This window comes from Meles meles, chromosome 7 (genome assembly GCF_922984935.1).
Source record: "Meles meles chromosome 7, mMelMel3.1 paternal haplotype, whole genome shotgun sequence".
NCBI classification, from domain to species: domain Eukaryota; kingdom Metazoa; phylum Chordata; class Mammalia; order Carnivora; family Mustelidae; genus Meles; species Meles meles.
This window is the reverse complement of record NC_060072.1, coordinates 3424272-3444541: the sequence shown is the minus strand read 5'-3', so window position 1 is coordinate 3444541 and position 20270 is coordinate 3424272. Positions and strand designations below refer to the sequence as shown.

The following is a 20270-nucleotide window of genomic DNA, read 5'->3' as shown; positions in this document are numbered from 1 at the left end:
GAGCAGATTGCTTTCCTTCCTGGCCTTAATGTTCTCATCTGTGAAATGGGGAGAAACACGGACCTGCAGGCACGTGGGAATGAGATGAGACTCGGGGTCGGGCTGGACAAACGGTAGATGATGGTGGCGTCGGAGCTGCCCCCCCCCCGCAGGATCCTCACTACACACGAGGCGGCCGCACCTTCCAGATTGCCCCGGACTCGGCTGACGCTGGCCCAGCCTGGCCTCAGGGAAAGCTTTTTGTAGGGCTGCTGGAAAGCCCAGGTGGCTTTTCCACCTGCAGTGGCATTTCCTCTTCCTCTGGGATCCTACTCAACCTCAGGCCGGCCTCCCCGGGGAAACCTCCCGACCGATCCCCCGGAGGTGGGGGCCGCAGCCGATAGACACCGGGGACGTGCTTGCCGCCACCACTCAAGGGACGGGCGTGGTGGCATTTTCGGCTTTCTGCCCTGGGCAGGAAGGGAACTTGGGTTTGAACGAGGGCACCTTCCTGCCTTCCAGCCCAGCCCGCCCTCCCCAGTGAAAGTAGGCCGAGGGAGCCAGCTCGGGGGAGCCAGCCGTGGCGTGGCCTAGGCTGATTTAGACTTGCGGGGAGACCGGGATAATGTAGGAAATGAAGGAAATTTCCCCAGGGAAAGGGGGAAGAGAGGAAAGAGGAGCTTAAGTGCCCAGATAATTATAAAGCTTGGCGTGGTGATTTATGGCAGGCAGGCCGGCTCCTCTGGTCTCCACCGCCCCTCCCGTCTCAGCGCCCCCCCCCACCGCCGCGCCCCCAGAGACCCGCTGGTGGGGGAGTCAGTGAGGCCAGCGGGCGCTGCCCAGCACCCAAGCTCTGCTTTGTGTCCCGGGGACAGAGCCCCTCTGTGTTCTGGGCCCTGATGTCTGCTGTCTGGGGCGGCCTCACGGAACCCTGATGGGCTGCCAGCCGGGAGGCTGAGGCCCCCGCATTGGCTTGACGGAGGAGCCTCAGCCAGACGGGTCGGCCCGTTAGGACGGGGACGGTTAGGGTGGAGGCCCTGCTCATTCTTGGTGCCGTGGGAGGGGGCGCTCAGGGCCGTGGCTTTGGGCTGAAGCAAGGAGGCGCGTTTCTCTGACTTGGGATCGGGGCTCTTCAGGGACATGAGACGCAGCTCGCCGCGTTGGCCAGAGTGCGAGAGAGGCCGTGGCTGGCCGCGGTGGGCTGCCTGGCCAATGTGCCCTTTAGGGCCCGACTGTGGGCAGCCTGCACTAGGAGATTTCCCCTGCTGTGACCACAACTGTCCCCTCCCACCCCCTGTAATTCCTAGGGATGCCCCTGGCTGCTGACCTGCAGGGTCGTCGTCGGCTCCCCGCCCTGCCACACGGACTGTGTCTCACTGAGACAGTGATCACCATGCAGCCTTATGCCCTGCCTTCCGCCCTCTGGGGCTCCCGTCCAGCTCCAGGAGGAAGTCAGTCTCCCCTTCCCGAGACTTGAGAGGCTCCCAGTAGCTTGTCAGCCCCCTCCATGCTGGCATCCTCCCACTTCTCTAGACGGCGGCCCAAGCAATGCCTCCTCCTGGAGGCCCTCCTTGCTCCCCACCTGCCCCGTGATCAGTTCACGGCCCAGTTCACAGTGTCTGCTCTGGAAGACTGAGCATCTCCGGAAAGACCAGCCAGAATCACCAGCCTGGCCCAGGGCAGGCTTCTGGGGGAATGTTTCGTGAATGAATGAAACAGGATCCTGAGGCTGAAACAGAAGAAGGGAAGGCTGTGAACCCTGTACCCTGTGAACCCTAAAGGGCGTGTGGCGGCATGAGCCACCCGGCTGGGCCGTGTCACACGGCCACGGCGCTCTGAGAGACAAGGGGACAGGTCTTAACTTCTTACCTCCAGCAATACGTTCTCTTTTAGGACCAATCCGAGGGGACTGTGAACCCCCCTTGTCGGGGACGGCGTGGCAGCCTCCGACGGACAGGCCTGAGCCCTGAGCACCTGCGGCCTACAGGACTCCAGGGAACTCCGGGCCGCGGGAAAACCGTGGCTGCTGCTTTGGGGCGGGGGTTCAGTCGGGACGACCAGCGATGAGAGATGCCGTAGAAGGCCCTGGGCCCTTTTCCCCTCTGCTCAGTGGGTATGAAAGCTGGACTCTATTGGCCCATCCAATGTCACTGGTGAGTAGTGGCACATTCTGTTAATTTAGGTCAGACATTTTCCATTCATGAATTTCCTGCAAGGCCCCGCCACCGTGTTGGGGCTTATGGGGGTCCTCCTCCTCCAGGAAGTCCTCACAAACTCCAAGGCCCTCTGGCCTCCTCTTCCCTGGCAGTGGGCTGCCGAGCCCCTCCATAGCACCCACCGCACGCCTCTTCTTTCCCATTGTTCATCTTCACGGGTCTGGGACACGTGAGGCCATTGGCGTCTAGACCCTTCCGAGGGCCTGGGACAGGTCTGAGGCAGCTTCCACTGAGGCCCCTTGAAAAGTCTGCCTTGGGGAGATGGGGCCTGAGCAGTGGGCAGGGGCCTCGGTCCCTCCCCAGCTCTGAGCCTCCGTTTCCCCAACATCTCTGACATTTGGTGGGTCTCTGGAAGGTTCCCAGGGGCCAGTTGGAGTGGCGGCCTCGGGTGCATGAAAGGGCTTCTGGGCTTTGGGCAGGGTCTCCCCAGGGAAAGAGGAAAGATCTATGCATAAAGCCAGAGGTGTGTGTCCTCATGCCTCCCCAAACGTGAGAAACAACATGGCCAGCCACTGTCCTGGGTGGGGTGTCTGCGTCAGGTGTGGCAAAGCTCTCTGGCAGGGGGTGGCATGGCCCGCTCCACGGACACGGCCGGTGGGAGTCAGTGCCACAGAGGGCTGTGGCCGCCCGCCTTGGTGTTCGTGGGACCCCTCCTGGGTGCGGAGTCTGCCTCGGGCCTGGCTCAGCAGGGAGAACTGTGGGCTGACTTTCTCTCCTTTTCTCGGTCGTCCAGATCTTGTTGAATAAGGCAAAACTCCTTTAAATCACAAAGTTAACCACCCAGCCAGGGTGACCTCGACCCACCCAAATCCTCACGGCAGCACGCTCTCCCCCAAAAGGAGAGACGTTTGCAGAAGGCGCGGCAGGTGGCCGTAGGCGGCAGAGGGGGCCGCTGAGAGTGAGGCGCGCGGCAAGGCCCCTGCAGGCCGACGGTGGTGGCGATGCTGCTACCTTGCGGCGGGGCCCCCTGAAGGGTCCCGTTCTCGTCCCGAGTGTTTGGAGTCTGATGTCTGGAAGTGACGTCTGTTTGTGGGGACCAGGACCCCTGTTGTCTGGCTGGTGCTGGGGCCTGTTCCTTTGCTGCTGGAGGTAGGGACGTCCTTGTGACGCCCCTCGACCTGCTAGAGCTCAGGGTGGGTGGTACACGCACGGGCCCCTGGCAGAGACTGGATTTTCTGGCCCCAGTTGCTAACTGGGCGGCGTCGGCCACTGCCCGGCGAGAGTGCGTGTGGTACGTGCGGGCCGAGCCTGTGGGGTTCCACGTTGTTCACTTTCACGTTCATGATGTCAGCGATGGCTGCTTCTGAAGATTCCAGACGCGGGCTCGGAGAGCCCAGGAGATTGTCTGCAGCCCGCTGGACTCTGCTGCCTGGGCTCCTCCCTGGGGCTGGCGGCTCTGCCCCTGGCCGCTGTGTCCTTGGGGGTTCGAGCTGGCCTGTGCCCTTCCACACCGGCTGCCGCCGTAGCTGCCCGTTCCCCGAGGCCCAGCTTCCCCGGTCCCTACTGGAGAGCCGCCTGGACCCCAGTGAAGCAGCCGACCCGGAGAGGCACCCATGGCTTGGGCCTCCCGCCCTCTGGCTGGAGGATGTGGCTGGACCAGCTCACAGCCTCCTCCTGACGCCTCCCGACCTGTCTTGGGTACCTGCGGTCTCGGGTCTCCGACACGGCACGACCCTGGCGTCAGGCCTCCGTCCTCTGCGGGGCATTTCTACCCAGAGCTGAGGGTGAGCTCTGCACGTGATTTATCAGCAACTGGCTCGCTCCATTCCTAGGCTCTTTATCCCACACGTGACCTTGGAGAAGGCCAAGTTTAATGCCAAAGAAAAGTATGGACAGTCAGGCTGCGCGTTCTGGGGACCCGTGCTCCCATGGCTCCGGGCTCTGCAGCTTGGCCGACACCAGGGTTCCTGCTGGGGGCTCCCAGCTCCTGCCCCACAGTGTCCACTCAGGCCCCAGGCCCTGGAGACTTGGTCCCTGGTGAAGTAAGAGGTGGAGAAGGAATTCTCCAGGATAAAGGCCCAGAGTGAGTTCTCACACGTCCTCAAAGCAGCCCAGGGGGGCAGCGGTGGGCATGTGGTCCTGGGAGCCCCCTGTGGCCTGGGTGTGCAGCAGGCACCATCTCTGATCTTGCGTGTAAATCTGAGGAGGTGGGCGTTGCTGTCCCTGTAGAGCAGATTGGGAGCCTGAGGCCCAGAGATGTGGAGCGGCTTGCCCAGAGCTGAAATGGGACCTCCGTGGGCCCTGGACTGCCCTGTAGATAGACACAGGAATGTTCCAGAGACCAGGCTACTCTTGGGCCTGGGCAAGGTAGGGATTGAACTCTGAGACAACCTGCCGGGTCCCAGGGTTGGTTCTGAACGATTAAGCTCCAGCCTCATTGTGCCAAAGCCTTCCAGAGTCTGGAACCGCATGGGGGGAGAAAGTTGTCAAGACAACCTGGGCTGACCCTTCGTCCAAGTGACCACACTGTGGGGCACAGTCTCCGAGAGGGAACGGGCCCCAGTGCGGGGCCTGCAAGAGGAGCGATGGTAGGCGTCATCATGAGCCAGCCCTGGGCTTGGGATGTGTACTTTGGTCATCGGGAACGCCTGCCACAGTTCCCCCCTGTCACTGGAGGGAAGGGCGGGAGGGGCGACCTTGTGCCTGAAGCCACACACCAGGCCGAGACCGTGGATCTGGCCAGCCCCCCATACTTCCTCAGCCTGCCTCGTCGTCTCTGGGACTTGCGGTCCCAAGCTCATGAGTGACCCCGAGGCGGGCAGGGGCCCCTGGCATCCCAGAACCAAGCCTGCTGCCCCGCCTGGAACTCTGCTCACCTCTTAGGATGGAATTGCCACAGCCCCTGTGTCTAGAGCAGGCCCAGGGCGGCCTTGTCCTTGTTTTCACGTCCTCCGGCTCCCTGGAAGCTTGATTTCTGCGGCTACCGTCAACTAGTCATATAGAATAGGGCCGTTTGGGAAAAGGGGAGCTCGGCTGCTGGGCCTTTGGGCGCCACGGTGTGCCGTCCCTGGCAGCAGCCCTCTGTGAGCCCAGCCAGGCTGGGCTCGCTGTCCCATCAGCTCCAGGTGAGGGCATTAGAGACACCCCGGTTTGAGGCACTTCCTGACCCACCCATCTTACAGGCGCAGGCAGACGGGCCTGGGGTCATTACACATGGGGTGTCTCTGCCAGTGACCAAGGGCTGTGCTGCCTTGGGGCAGTCCCTTCTCAGGGGTGCTCTTCTCCTATAAAACAGGGCAGTGAGGTGCTCAGGTCCAGAAGCCCCATCTTGCAGCTAGGGAAACTGAGGCTAAGAGCGGCTCTCGATGATGGGAGGCAAGAAACAGGATTAGAGCCCAGAGCTGTGTGACTTGCAGGCAGAGTGCATGGGGCTCACAAGTCCCCTAAGCCCCCCTCTTCAGGGTTGGTGTTGGGGTTCCACCCAGTCTTTCGGGGTGGGCGTCTGAGCCAGTCCCCTGCAGCCTCTGAGGGCCTGATGAGTCCCATGACCCCCCTGGCAAGGGCCTCTGCCCGAGGTGGAGGGGCTGCAAGCCAGTGGCATCTGGTCATTCTTGGCCTCAGTGGCTCCTGCTCTGGGTGGGACCTGCTTGGTGACAGGGTCTGGGGAAGTTTGTCCCCCTGGGGGGACAGAGCAGCCGCATTCTCGCACCTGGGTGGGGGGGGGCGTGGGAGTCTCCCAGCTCCTGCGGTCATGTTCAGGAAGTTGGAAGTGCTCACAGAGGGCGGCGGAGGAAGGTGTGGAAGGGACACAGACCCCAGGGCCCAGTGCCCAGATGCCGCCTTCCTCCCCGCCGCCCACTCACGCTCAGCCTGGGGCAGAGGCAGAGCGGGTTCCGCTGAGGCCCAGCCCAGCCCCTCTCTGCGGTGAGCTGGGCTGGGTTTGGGTCTGCCTTTCCGTCCTCACAGGCAGAGCCAGCCCTGCTTTGGGGGAACCTAGACCCGGTTGGGGGGAGGGTCCTGGAGGCGGGCAAGTTCAAGAGCCTGGCCTCTGGCTCACCCTGAGCCAGGTGCTCTGAGGGCACCCTGGGGCCTTGTGTTCCCGCTCGCTCAGTCTGGCCCAGAGTCAGGTCTACGCATTCTGAGCCCAGATACAGACATCGTTGCAAGAGCCGGGCAGCGTGAGGGGCGCTTCCCTGCCATCCTGGGGGCCTCTTGGGTGCTGGGCTCTGTGCTGGGCCGGGGTGTACCCAGCCGCAGGGGAGCTGGTCTCGGACGCAGAGCTGCCAGCCTTGGGGGAGATGCGCGGTACCAGACCCGCGGCCTCCAACCAGAGCTGGGGAGACTCTGACTCGGGTGGGAACCCCGCGGACCGGGCTGAGCCCCAAGGAAGCCAGTGGCTGGGGTTTGGTTTGGTGGGGGGATTCCAGACCAGGGCTGGGAGTCAGGAGGGCGGATGAGGCTTCCCTTGCTGTCCAAACCGCTGGGCACATCGGCGCCTTGCCTCCGTGAGCTGGGCCCCTGTGCCGGTGGTGGTGCCGGGTGAAACAGAGGCGGGGAGGGTCACACCGAGCCCCCTCCCCTTCTCGGGGCCATGTGCCACCAGACCTGCCCGGCTGATTCTTTGGTCACCTCGTGTCTTTCAGAAGGTGACTCATCCCAGAGAGCCCCCAGGAGGCGGGACCCATCGTGGCTTTTGGGAGACACTCCAGGACCACAGAGGCCAGGTAGATGGTGTTGGCCCTGGGCCAGGGCAGGGAGGCAACCCGGGAGGTGGGCGGCCTGGCCAGGGAGGGACCGTGAGCCCGTCTTTCAGAAGAGCCCAGCTCCAGCCCCTCGGGCCCGGCCTGCAGCCAGGCCCACCCTTCCTGAGGGGTTCGTTCTGGCCCCTGGCAGGTGCCCGAGGTCCCACTCCGGGACGAGCAGTGAGGGCAGAGCAAAGGATTCCTTGGCCTGCCGTGTGCCTTTGCCTCGCCCTGAGTGCTCGGCCTGAAGACCCTGATTGGCCTCCTCGAAGCCGGTGGAATCAGGGCCGGCTAGGAGGGCTGAGTTGTTGGCACAGAGACTGTCCTGAGCGAGCTCCGAGCCATGGCTGCCTGCGTGGTGCCAAGTGATGGGCACGCCCAGCACCCCAGCCGCAAGCCGTCCTCCTGGACGCGGGAGGACACACTCTGCCAGGGCCCCAGTCTCCTCGCCTAGAAGGCTGGGGCACGAGCCGCTCCTGGGGGAGGGTTGGGGACGCACGGTGGATCCCAGAGCACGCGTGGCTTCCGTGACAGGCGGGGGGGATGGGACACAGGTTGGCACACACTGGGCTCCCGAGAGGCTCAGTGGTTTACGCCTCACTGAAGGCCAGACGGGTGTCAGGGCTACCCCGGCGCTCTCCTGGCTTCTCCCCTCACCGGAGCTCAGTGGCGTCCAGTTCCCTACATCTGTCGGTCGGGGTTTATGTGCTGGTGTTAATACGTGAGGTGGGACAGATCAAGGCAGAGTGGGGACTGGGGCCGCCGGGGGCCTTGTCAGCGGCCTCTCTGAGGCAGCCAGGAGGGTCTCCGCACCCCCAGGAACCCAGGAACCAGGAGGGTCTCCGCACCCCCAGGAACCCAGGCCTGCTGTGGCCATGGGTTAGTTTCACAGCCCTGGGGAGGCAGCCAAGCGGGGAGGGGTCTCCATCCCGAACCCAAGATCCGAGCGGCTCTGTGTGGTGGTCATGCGTCTGTTTGCATGACTGTAGGACAGGGAGCCTCCCTGCCCACAGCAAGTGCTATGGGGGGGCCTGCCAGAGGTCTGGCCTGGTTGTATTCCCAACCCCGAGGCTCTCCATCCGTGTCCCGGGGCAGCATCTCCATACCCAGGGTCGGCCTGGGGGCAGCCACTGCCAGCCCTGAGGGCTTGTGGGCGTGGCCACACCATGGCAGGGGACTAAGCCACGGGGTCCAGATCAAACCTGGGTCCCAGACCTACCTGGCTTGCACTGCTGTGTGGCCTGGGGAAAGGCAAGACTTCTCTGTGGGATTCTGTTTCTCATTTGCAAATGGGGCATCCAGACCTCTTCCTGCGCAGCCCACTCCCCAGTCCCAGTCAGAGCAGAGGAGGGAGCCTCTTCTGGCCAAGAGGTTGGGGAGGCGGTGTCTGACTTGGAATCAGACACATAGCCCCCACTGATCACTTGGGCAGAGAGGGAACTAAGGTGTTCCATATTGAAGTGCTGCTGTATAAATAAACGTAGATAAAAAATACATATATCTGTATTAAAGCTTAGAGCAACATGGATAATGCAGAAAGATAAAAATAGAGGAAATTAGGACAAAAGGAGAGGCAAAGGTAGGCCTAAAAGAAGCCACGTGGCATAGAAGTCTCTGGTTGCTGGTAATGACCTGTAAATTCAGCTCTGAGCTTCCCAGCAGCCAAAGCAAAGAGGAAAAGCTGTCCTTTGCAGGAAGTGGTGTTCAGGGCACAGCGTCTGCAATGGGGATGTCAAGAGAGCTGCCTCGTGCCAGCAGGATGCCCCGAAGCCCTGGGCCAGGGTGGAGGGAGGCGTGCTCCCCCACGCTCCTCCGGGCCATTCTCCTCTCATCCTGAGCCCCTCCCACACTGCGCCTGATTCTCCCCTGACCACCTCGGGGGAGGGAGAGGCAGGCCTTGCTGAGGCTGATCTTGAACACGTGTCGCTCTGACCCCGGGTCCGCACGCTGTGTGTCTGCACCTGTCACTGGCTGCTGCCCTGGGAGATGGCTGCCTCCGGAAAACCCGGTGGTGCCACTGCGAATGCGTGCCATTCCCAGGGTTCGGGACACAAGTCTCACGGATGCAGCGGCTCCATGGCCCTTGGGGTCCTGGAGGCGGCCTCCCAGGCTGTCAGGGCAGCGCGGGCCGGTACTGACACAGGGCAGGGCCTGGGCTCTCCTTCCCGAGACTGACGTGGCATCTCTCTCCTTCCAGGACCCACGCCTCTTCCTGCCGCCTCGTTCTGCCCGTGTCCCCGAAACTCCGATGACTCTGCCTCTCAGGTCGGTGCCGCATTTTGAACCTTGAGAGTCAGGGCTCGCTCCTTCCCCCCAGGTACCACCCTGGGCTGGGCACGTTGGAAGTGGGACACACACACAGACGTAACACACGTGTGTGCATGTACACACACACACACACACACACACGGCTCGTGGAGGATCGCACAGCCAGGCCTGTTCAGCTGGGTCAGCTCCGGCCTCAGCCCTGACCTGCTGCCGGCCTCCTTCTGTAGTCAAGGGACCAAGGTCTGCCAGGAGTCGGGGGCTTGCTCGGGTCTCTTGCCCCAGAGAGCTGGACTCAGGCCCAACTTTCGGGCTCCCTTCTGCACAGAAGTTCTGAGTGAAGCCGCTTCTGCCAGGAGCCATCTGTCTGGGGGTCCGTGGTGGGAGGGCTTGGGCCAGCTGCTGGGGATGGTCTGAAATGTCTGCGGAGCAGGCAGCGCTCGGGCTCAGCAGGTGAGAAGGTCCTCGGCCGGCCGCTCCCTAGCCCAGCCACCTTGTGGCCTCATCTGAGAGCTGGCCCACAGGGCAGGCCATAGGGGCCCCCCTGACTGAGTTGAGCCTCCTGGGGAGCCCATGGGGCCATGTGGGCCAGACGGCCCCTCCCCCACCGTTGCCATGGTCAGGGGCAGGCCTGCCTCCCAAGTCCATGTGGAGAGGACCCCAGGCTGTTGCGTCTGGGCGCAGGACCCCTCTGCCATCTGGGCCCCGTGTGTTTACAGGTCCAGCTTGCCCACAAGACTCTGCAGATGCCACCCCCCAGGGCTTTTGTGTCTGCACGCAGAATGCACGCCAGCCGGTGCCTGTGGCGGGGGTGGGGGGAACATGAGTGGGGAGAGGGGGAGGCCCCCAGAGGACATGGGACAGAGGGAAAGGGGGACGTGGAGGAAGGGGACGAACAGGGTAGAGACAGAGAGGAAGTGGGCAGGGCACGGGTAGAGAGAGGACACAGAGTAGAGCGACGAGAAGGTTTACTGGGTGGGGGGGGCTCACTGGGGAAACAGGGCCTAAGGGTGCAGCGGTCCCAGATGTCTCCAGGGCCTGCTGGGCTCTGCCCAAGGCTGTCTAGTCCAGACGCTTTCCTGGGCATCCCCTGTGAAATCCCCTGGTGTCCCATGGGCAGCCGTCGTAGCCTCCGGGGTCCCCGGGAAGCCCACGCCCCAGAGGTACGTTCCCCTTGCCAGCTCGGGCACCAGAACGTGCACCTGGGTCCTGGGTCCCCATGCCCTGGTGGACACGTGCAAGGGGCTGCAGAGGTGGGTCCCCAGGAACATGGGTGTAGGCAGGACCAGCCACCTGGGAGGCCAGAAGGGCGATGGGGCCCAAGAGCAGCAGCTGACCCAGGACACGTGGAGAGTGGCCCGGGTGGAGAAGGACAGGCCTCGGAGAGTGGGGACCCCAGGTCAGGACCGTGTTTCCCGCAGTGTGCCGTGGACGGAGTACATGCAGGCTAGTGCATGCAGTAGGTGCTTATTCTGGGCTCCTCCTGAGCCTGGGTAATTCCCAGGATGACCGCAGAGCCCAGTCACTGCAGGGGCGAGGTCACGCTCAGGGCCAGATGGGAGGCCCCCGCCCCGCCCCATGCGCACGGGCTCCTGCAGCCCCAGCACGGCCGGCGCCGGTCGCGGCTCATCATCTCCGTCCTGTCGGCCAGAAGCAGAGGCTGGGGACTGGGAAGAGCTCAACTCTGGCCCCACCTGTGGCCGTAGAGGGTCAGTGGGACGACAGCTGCCTTTCAGGATGCTGGGCTGGGAGGTGCCAAGGTTTTCGGGAGACGGTGACTCGGCTGGTGGGATTTGCTTTTGAACGGACTCCATATTGTTCTTCTTGAAGTCTGCCCAGACCTGGCCCAGGACGGGGAGAAGTCTGGGCACCGGAAGCTCCCTCTTGTCCCTGGTCCCTTCCCCTGCGCTGAGCCCCTCCCCCACGCCCAGTACAGGCAGGAGCCACGCTCCGCTGCTCGGCACCTGGTGGTGGCTCGTTCCCTGAAGGAACCCTGGGTTCCTGTGGACAGACGGATGGGCTGCCCTGTTCTTCCGAAGTGCGCGCGCACAGGCCTGACGCCCCACAGCAGAGCCACACTGACGAGCCACATCTGCCTGCCCCCAGGCTGACCCGTGTCTGGTGCCCGCAGTCCAGGAGGGGCCGAAATTTATTCTGATGCTCGATGTCCAGATAGCCTTTATTTACCCAGGTGGAAATTAAGGCCTTACAAAGACCTCACATTTGATCTTCTGGTCCCAGTGAAAATATTGACAGAAGGCAGAACGAGGGGCTTCACCCCGTGCTCACCTCTCGGTTCCGAGCGGCGCTCTGGCTAGGGGGTGACTAACCTGGGACCGTGAGGAGAGAGGTGACAGCAAACGGAGGACGGGTTCCCGTGAGAGCGGGCTCTGGGAGCTGCATGGGACAAAGCCACTCCCGATGCGGGTTCTGTCACTGTGCCAGACCCCGAGCCGGACGTCCCTCCCACAGGAGCTGTCCCTGTTGCGGACAGCCCTGCTGGGTGGGTGCCCCTTGGGAGGGCAGAGCCTCGGGGAGGTTAACCCTAACCCCGCCAGCCCCCCAGCAACACTTCTGGGTTCCGGGAGCGTGTGGCCGTGCTGAGGCGTCAGGCCGCGGGGTATGAAGGGGCAGCCTCCCTGGAGGGCAGGCAGGAGGCTGGGGACGGGGCCTCCAGCTCAGGCCCTCCATGCCCTGGGGCCCAGGGTGGGCTAGACGGTTCTTCCCACTGGAGTGAAAGCAAGCGGCTCGGGGACCCAGGGCGGCTGGGAGGGCCCAGGGCTGCCGTCTGTGCTCACAGGCCGGGGCTCGGTGGGACGCTTGGCCTCAGACAGCTCCCTGCTTGGAGGCCTTGTTCCCCAGAGTTAATGGAGCTGGCAGACCAGCGAGCCAGCTCTGGGGGGGAACACACAGGCTCCCACTCCGCGCAGCAGCCCCGAGCTCCTGGCCCCAGCTTGCCTGGGTTTGAGCAGCTCTTCCCCAAGAGCACGGCACGCACCGAGCCTGGCCAGCCTCAGAGGACTGGGGAGCCCGAACACCCCGCGGTCACCTGGAAGGAGAGAAAGTGAATGTCTCAGATGTGGGGCTGCCTGAGGTCACCTAGTGCAGCGGGCCCTGGTCCTCCTTAGCAGCAGTGTGACCGGGTGCCGGAAATGGAGACGTGGGGGAGGACGTCCGTCTTGGCTGTGTGAGTGTGGGGAAGTAACTTAGCCTCTCTGTGCTCGTTCCTCCTCTGCGGATCAGGCCATAATGGGGATGGACGGGGGCACTTGCTGCGACGGGCTCGGTCTGGTGCCTGGCGTGCGGTCACTATGGGGTGTTTGCACCGTTTCCGACGGGGAGAACGCGTCCGGGAAGTGGCACACACACGGGCAGCAACATTGGGCAGACGGATTTGAACCGGCGCTCCCGGGAGAGGCCCTCCGTGTCCTCCTTGAGGACAGCACCGTGTTCACACTTGGACAACTGCAGTCCCACACGCGACGAGGACCATGGCGCCTGCCCTTCACACCACGGTCGCTACGGCGGCACCCCTCCATGGGACAGGCGTGGGGCCTCCCTCCCAATTCCACTTGCCTCCGTCTTGACACAGGCCTGGCCCCTAGCTCTGGATCAGCCTGTCCCCATCAGAAAACAGGACGACGCAGGCTCTGCCTCCCGCTGTGTGAGTCACATCTCCCTGGACCCGATGCCCTTTGAGGGCCCCATGCTGGCCTCAGCCGGAGCCAGGGCTTGGCGACCCCCTGGGCCTCAGTCTGCTGGTCTCAGGTGTTCACTCTGTGCCAGCGGGGAAGAAGGGGCCTGGGGCTGGCCCCGTAGCCCCCAGAGCAGTCCTGCTTGTCCCTGCTGTACATCTGGGGTTCTGAGTGAGGTCTGATAAAGATCAGGAGACCACGGACAGAGTCAGAGAGACGGGCTCTTGATGTGCACCTGCTGCCTGGCAGGCTGGGCTCCCGGGAGGCTCCCGGTCCGGCACGTGTCCGCTGGGGTAGCTCCTTGTGTCCCGAGAGGGCCCCGAACAGGGGGTGGGCTATCCCCAGACAGACACAGGACAGGAGCTTTGAGGTATGAGATGCGGCGCTGTCAGGCAGGTGCTGTGGGAGCTCGGGAAGGGGGTCGCGGCCAGCCCGGAGCTGGTCTCGCTGGTGACCCCGGCGCTGCCCTGGCACGGCCGGTCCTGCCAGCTGTCCCTGTGCCCACCGGCCGCGGGCGGGATGAGGCTGCCCGCCTGGACCCAGGGTGGGATGCGTTGGGATGTCCCTGGAATGCAGGGTAGGCCTCGGGCCGTCTGGTCAGAGGCTACCCCGCGTCAGGGCAAGCAAAGACCACCCTTGGAGGGTCTGGGGCAGAGCAGGATTTTCATCCAGAAGGAGGCCAGGCCTGGGAGGCGCCTGTGTCCACCCCTGCCTCTCCACATCCCTGCGTCACGCTGCACAGCCTCCTCTGTAAGGTGGGAGGGCATCCGTGCCGCCGCCCCGGGCAAGGGCTCGTCCCCGAGACCACCCAGAGCCCCTGGGAGGGGTGAGGGCGCCTCTGGCGGCTCAGGGTGACCGGGGCTCCGGGCAGGCGGAAGGTTGCAGAGAGGGCACCGCCTGTCCTCCACCCCCCGGCCGGGCCCTCCCGGGCCTCCGCGCAGCCAAGCGGCCGCACTTCCAGAGTGGACATTCCTCCTTCCTGCCCCTGGCTGCCGGCTGCCTTGGTCTTCCTGGGGCTGCACAAAATGGCCGCCGCAGCCCTCCGCCATTTTGTGTGTGAGGCCGGCGGGCAGGCGGCCCGGCCGGGGAGGAGGGAGGGAGACCACTGTCTGCCCACTGCCCTGAGTGGCCTGGACGGAGCCCAGCAGCAGCCCCCGCCCCAGCCCGGCCTTGGCCACGGCTGCCCTGGGCTTGGCACCGGCGCACGTCTTGGCAAGGCCGTCCGGGAACCCCGGCCCTTCACCCGGCCCGGCCGGCCCCCTCGCCGCCCCCCAGCCTTCCCTGACGAGCAGACGGAGATGCCGCGAAGCAGAGCCCAGAAGAGCTGTAATTAAAGCCATGCTCCTGGAGGGAGGCCTTGGCAGCCCCGGGGCCGGCACGGACGGTTCTAGAAATGACGCTCGCCTGAGCGGGTGGGGGTGGGCTGCCCGGACTCGCTGCTACGGGGCCGGGTCTCTTCTAGGCCGCGTGGGGGACAGGAGCGGCGCACTCAGCCCTCCGCTTGCCCGCCTGCACCCTCACCTGCCCGAGGAGCCTCCGGGCTCCCTGGTGGTCGGTCAGGTTTCCGGTCTGGGCGCAGGTCCTGCCCGTCCTCAGGAAGCAGGGACAGGGGACTTCCTGGAGGAGGTAGGCTTGTGCCGCTCGGAGCTGGGCTTCCCCCGGGGCCTGAGCCAGCTAAGGTTCTTCATTGCACGAAGCGGGGGTGGGCCCATTCCAGCCCGGCCCACTGCCCTGCATGGTCCCGTCCCCTGTAGGACCCACATCCCCTAGGCCAAGGCTACCCCGAAGAGCACCGTCGCAGAGCTGGGAGCCACGGGGCGCCGGGGGCCTCCATCTGGGCCTCCTGCTCTTGTTCTGCGCACAGTGTGAGCAGGCTTGCTGCTCTGACCGTGCCCAGCTGGGTGCAGGTAGCATGGCAACGGGGGGGACACGCTCATGCAAGCAGCAGGCTGCCCGGCACGCCGGGACTCTTGGCCACAGGGACCACATAGAGGAGATGCCGTTGTCTCGGGAGCCAGCGCCGGGTCATTCGCTGTGGGCCACCGTGCCCCGTCGGCCCCGGCAGCCTGCTTCTGGGAACGGCCAGCACGCCGGCCCTCCACACCGGCCGGCGGGGCCCCGCGATGTGGTCCTCAGAGGGCAGTGGACCTCCTCGAGGCGCGTCCGAGGAAAGTCCTGGTGCAGAAGCCGGGAGTGGCGTCTGAGGAGTGTGCCTGTTCAAGGCCTGCGGCCGTCTCTCAGGCCAGGCAGCGTGGAGTCGTGCCGGGCAGACCTGGGGGCACGGCCCGATCTGTGTTCTCGGCACAGCTGAGGGTCAGTCCCGCACTGTCGAGAGACAGACACCCGGGGGAGAGTGTGTGGAACAGGGTAGGGAGCTGCTGAGGCCTTCCCCAGACACCTGTGGCCCTGCCAAGCCCTTCAGGCTAGGAGGGTTGCTGGCCGCTGCTCCAGGCCCTTCCCAGACATTCTCTCCTTGCAGTTCCCAGAGAGAACATTCCGTCACCGTGAAGTGAGGTTTACTCATGCCCTGGCTCCCTCTGGGGAAATCCTGTGGGACAGGACGGTGGCCACGCGCCAGGCCAGACCCAGCACCTCTTGGGGAAAAGAGTCCCACGGCAGAACGACCGTCTTGGAGGGGACCGGGCCAGCCAGGGCTGCTGCGGGGCGGGCTTTCGTGCTGGGCGTTTTTAATGATAGGTGTGCATCCGGTCCCCTCTCTTAGCCCTGCTCCTCGCCATGTGACCCAGACTGTAGCTTGAACCGAGAACGTTGCAGATACACGCGTACCTTTGAGGTGGACGCTGTTGGCCACTGAGGAGCACCGCGCAGACACACCCACGGGAGCACAGAGCCCCACATCTGTGCTTCTCCCTTTGGAGTCCAAGCAAACCCTGCAGGGGTGAAGCACCGCTCTCCCCGCTGACACCCTCTCCCTGGGCACAGAGGCCCACTGACCTTGTTCCGAACCGCCCGGCATCCTTGCCCCGAGGCCAGGGCTGCTGACTTGCCCAAGGCTCATCCCTGCTGGGAGCCAGAGCAGGAGTCAGAACCAGGACCGGGGGACCTCAGAGCCAGCTGTCTCCCCTTCCGCATGCCCGTGCCCCCCGTGGCTGCAGGGGTGTCTGCAGAGCCCGCCAACCTCCCCGGCCAGCCCCTGCGCCCTGGCTTCCCAAGGGTGGCCAAGTGTCACTTTTGTGGGACCTCCCAGCGCCCGCGTCTGTGACATTGCCATTCAGCCTCTGCTCTGGCCCTGCCGCCTACACCGTGCCAGCTTGGAGGTCTCTGGGCACAGGAGGGCAGGGAGCTAGAGCAGGACCCAGGCTTTCAAGTGCCCATGATGAGGGGTAGGGCAGCTGGACAGGGAGGGTGCGGACGAGAGGATCACTGGAGCCCGGAGACAGGAGGGGGGCTGGGGCTCCTGGCTGGGAGTGGCTTGTACCGCCCAGAGGGACGTGGGGCTGTGGGAAGAGCCGAGCGTAGGGAACTTGGGTTCTAGGTCCAGTTTTGCTGTTCCGTCCCCAGGCCGTGCTGTTGGGCTGGTGAGTCCCCTGGTCCATGTCCTCCCTGGGCCGCTGGAGCCCGAGGCAAAAGAAGTCAGTAACCCGGTCTGTTCTGTCTGTAGGTGGAATGTTTTTATGTCATGGACATTTTTACCTTCATTTTTAAGAATTTTACTTCGCAGTATTTGTCTGGATTGCTGAGTGTTGGTGCTCCAGAAATGGTCTGGCTGGCTGCCCTACTTCCCGGCCATGCCAGGCCCCTGGTGGGTACACGGCCCCCGGCCCAGGTCAATCAGACTGCCATGTCCTTAACTCGACGGGCCGTGGCTGTAAGGAGCCCCACCCCCGCCAGGGCCCCCGGACGCCACCCCCACGTCTTCTTCCCAGACTCTACTGTTGGCACGGCTTGCCGAGCAGAAACACTGGGCGCTTTATGGGGAGAAACCTAATCGGGGCAGCAGGGCGGGGGGGCGGCCGTGGGGGGGTTCCCGGCTCTCTGTGGCCCCGAGCCAAGCCTGAGGTGACTGCGGGGTGACACCGTCTGTCTGCCTCACTCGCTCCAGACATCCGCCCAGTCCTGAAAGGGCCACCTGCCCACGAAGGCCGCCCACACACCTGTCCCTGGCTGGCCTGGCCCCTCCCACCCGGCACTGCCCAGCACCCTGCCCGCAGGCAGACGCCATGGGACCGGGCGGGCTGGTGCTGGCAGCTGGTAGCTGGTGGGGTGACCCCCGATTGCTCAGTCCCCCTGGCAGCCCAGCTCAGGGAGCCCCTTTCAGGGTGCATCCCCTGTGCCCTGCTGCCAGGCCTCATCTGGGTCAAGTGGGAAGGGTCCCTCTGCTCTGTCTCGGGGATCCTGCCGTACCCCCGGGCCGAGGCCCATGGTGACCCCTGGAACTGTGGGGCAGGGAGGCCCAGCAAGTCTTCCCTTCCATCTCAGACACACCAACCTGGGGCCTCTGCCCCATCAGCTCAGAAGTGTCTCCACAAATGGGTCACAGACCCAGAAATGTAGATCCCGACCCCCAACCCAAAAACCTGGGTTCTTGGCTTAAAGAAAATAAAGGCGTTTTGTGTGAGCCCCTGTTGGTAGGGGCAAAGCCAGAGTGGGGACCCCACTGGGGGTCACGATGCTTGCTTCCCGGTCACCTAGACACACTGCAAGCAGACTTCGTGTCTGCAGCGAACCGCCCTGGGCCCACGGGAGGGAGGAATGCTGCCGGGGCCGCCGGGCACCGCTCCCCACCGCCACGCCACCTGCCGCGGGCCAGGCTCTTCCAGACAGGAGGCCTGGGGCCCCTGAGAGGACGGCGGGCCCCGGAGCTGGGGCAGAGCTGGGATTCCCCTGGGGGGCCCCCAGAGAGGCCCACACGGACAGCAGAGGGCCCTCGTGGGCACGCAGCTAGCACAACCGTGGGCAGACACCCCTGGCAAAGGACAAAGACAGATGGGCCGGGGAGAGGCAGAGGCGGCTGCCCTGGCTGTTTTTCTGCTCCAGGAGGCCGGTGTAGGGGAGCCGGGGCTGGGCAGGGACTCGGTGGGAAGAAGCAGAGGTGCGGGCTGGGGGCGGGTCTGGCTCCTGGCGCAACACCTCGGGCTTCTGGCCCTCCAGGTGGGCAGCGGTCCGGCCGTGGGCTGGCCTCCTATCTGTGTCCTTTCCTTGGTGGACACGTGTGGCCGGCTCTCCTTCCTCATGCCAGTCCCAGCTGCTCATCCAGCCGCAGTGGCCACAGCCAGGTGGGGTGGGACGACCTCCAGCAAGCCCTGGCGAAGGCCTCGGGGCGGGTTGTGGGAGCCCTTTCCTGGGGATTTCTGATCTCCGGAGAACCCCAGCCCTCGCCATGGGGCGGGAGCCTCAGCCTGGCTGGAGCCTCCTCTGTAAAGCGGGGACCTCAGCTCCTCTCTCCTGGGTCCCACCAACTCTAGGCTGTTGACGTGTTCTCGTGGTGTTCTCGTGACCTTGGCGTAGCACTCACTGCCCAGCCCGGAAGCATCAGTAACCATGACCATTCAGAGACAAGGCCTGGGTCTGTCGTCTTTGACCCAGAATTGTCCAGCTCAGGGCGGTCACAGAGGCCCCTCTCCTGGCCCTTGGAGGGAGTGCATCCCGCGGCCAGAGGCCGGGTCTGGAATTGGGTAGCTGTGGGCTGGCGGGTGCGTCCCTGAGGGGAGGAGGCCCAGAGCAGCTGCCCCAAGTCTGGCTTGGCTGCGTCTCCCCCAAACCTGACACTTGTTACTTTCTTCCTAAATCCTGCACAGGTCAAGAAACGGTGCCGATCTGGGAGCTTCTGTCTGTGGCCGGCCTTTCTCGCAGTGAGTGCATGTTAGGACAGGCCTCTGGGTCCGGGCGGGCTGTACCTTGCAGGGCCCCCCTATGGCTGGCCCTGTGCCATGGTCTATTGCAGAGAGTCTGGACGGAAGAGGACCGTTCAGCCCCGTCCCCGCTCGGCCCCGTGAGGACTCGTCTGTCTCGGGGGCTCACCACCCGGTGCCTCTGCTCCCTTCGGCCTCACCTTGTCTCGAGGCCCTAATCCTGGAGGTTAGCCCCTTCTCTCTGCCTGGCCGCGAGCCAGCCGGTGCGTGCAGCGCCAACGCACCCAGGCCACCTGGCATCCCCCCGAGGTGCTGTGCGGTGAGTCTAGCAGGAACAGGAACAAAGGGCAAAAAAAGGAAACCCGGTCTCGCGTGCTTCTCCAGGCCGGGCTGGAGGCGGTGGGTGGGGGTGCTTGCGGCGGTGGGTGGGGGTGCTTGCGGCGGTGGGTGGGGGTGCTTGCGGCCCCGGCCGGGGTGGATCAGGGTGTGTGTCTCTTCTCGTTTCCCTCGCTCGCCCCAGCCCGGGGGGGGCCCAGCTCATGGGCTGGCCCGGCGTGCAGTCCGTGTCTTCCGGCCGGGGCCCTCCTGGTTCTCGCTGCGAGCCCTGGAGCTTAAGCCCGGGCCTGGGGGAGGGCAGGCGGGTGCAGACCGCGGGACAGGGGGTGTCGGAATCTCCGTCGTGGCACACTTGGGTTCCGGCTCTGCTAAGGGTGGCCCGGTGCTACCCAGACACCCCGAGGGACAGCTCCTGTACTGACCCCGCATCCCAGCGGGGAAATCGAAGCCCACGGGGTTGTAAGATGTGCCCAGAGATGCACGGGGAGGGCAGCCTGGTCTTACAGCTGGCTCCACCCGCTGGGCCCCCCCACCTCGTGCCGCCCTCAGCCTGCGGGGGCAGCGGTCAGAATTGGGGGGGTCTCTGCCGCCTGCAGGCATCGGGGTCTCAGCGGCTGAGTCTGAAGCCCAAAGTCCTCTGGGACACTCAGCAGGGAGCCCTGGGCTGGGGGCCAGGTCCTCGGCCTCTTTTGTCCGAGGAATGTGAGGCTCATGGCAGCCAGTCACCCCACAGGGCACTTGGCGGGGCTTTAGGACTCCCAGAGCTCGTTCAGGAGTGGCAGCTGCCCCTGCTTTGGGGGCTGGGCCCGAGACCTCCCTCTGCGGGACCAGGCGAGGCCAAACCCAGCAGAGCCCAAGAGAAACCCTCTGCCCTGAGAAGGGGCCAGGGACCCCACAGCCCACCCATCTCCGCCCAGCTTCACCAGGCCTGTAAGGACTGCGTGGCACAGCCCAGCCTGGAGCCTGCCTAGAGGAGGCAGCCTGCTTGGGGCTGGCTAGAAGGCGATCTGGCGGCCGGAGAGCTCAGAGCGCTCGTACCGTTTCACCAGGCAGAAAGCAGAATGCTCTCACCTCCTCCCCGTCATCTGCCTGCTGTGTGACCCTGCAAAAGCGATGTTACCGCTCTGGGCCCGGTGTGCTCACCGCTAAGATGGGTTCACAGAAGCACTCGCCTCACCAGCTTCCCCTCGGGGCCCCTAGGAAGGTGGTGGCCTGCTGGCCATGGCGACGCTAACGCAGGCTGACTGTGCCGTCGGGCACTGAGGGCAGAGCCCTGCGGGGTCT

General features: G+C 64.7%; 1 protein-coding gene across 3 annotated transcripts; it reads left to right on the top strand.

Moving 5' to 3' along the window:
• The first annotated feature begins 1876 nt into the window (after positions 1 to 1876).
• Positions 1877 to 19016, top strand: LOC123947357. 3 transcript variants are annotated; one of them, XM_046013527.1, is made up of 5 exons: positions 1877 to 2132; positions 6779 to 6859; positions 9075 to 9142; positions 18597 to 18650; positions 18743 to 19016. In XM_046013527.1, the coding sequence occupies exons 1-5, from the start codon at positions 2043 to 2045 to the stop codon at positions 18792 to 18794; spliced, it is 345 nt and encodes a 114-aa protein (XP_045869483.1). In that variant the 5' UTR covers positions 1877 to 2042; the 3' UTR covers positions 18795 to 19016. The 3 variants fall into 3 exon arrangements, 2 of the variants coding, with proteins under 2 accessions (XP_045869483.1, XP_045869484.1); XM_046013528.1 differs by lacking the exons at positions 18597 to 18650; positions 18743 to 19016 and adding an exon at positions 15560 to 16458; XR_006819745.1 differs by lacking the exons at positions 1877 to 2132; positions 6779 to 6859; positions 9075 to 9142 and having other exon boundaries at positions 16453 to 18650.
• The last annotated feature ends 1254 nt before the right edge of the window (positions 19017 to 20270 follow it).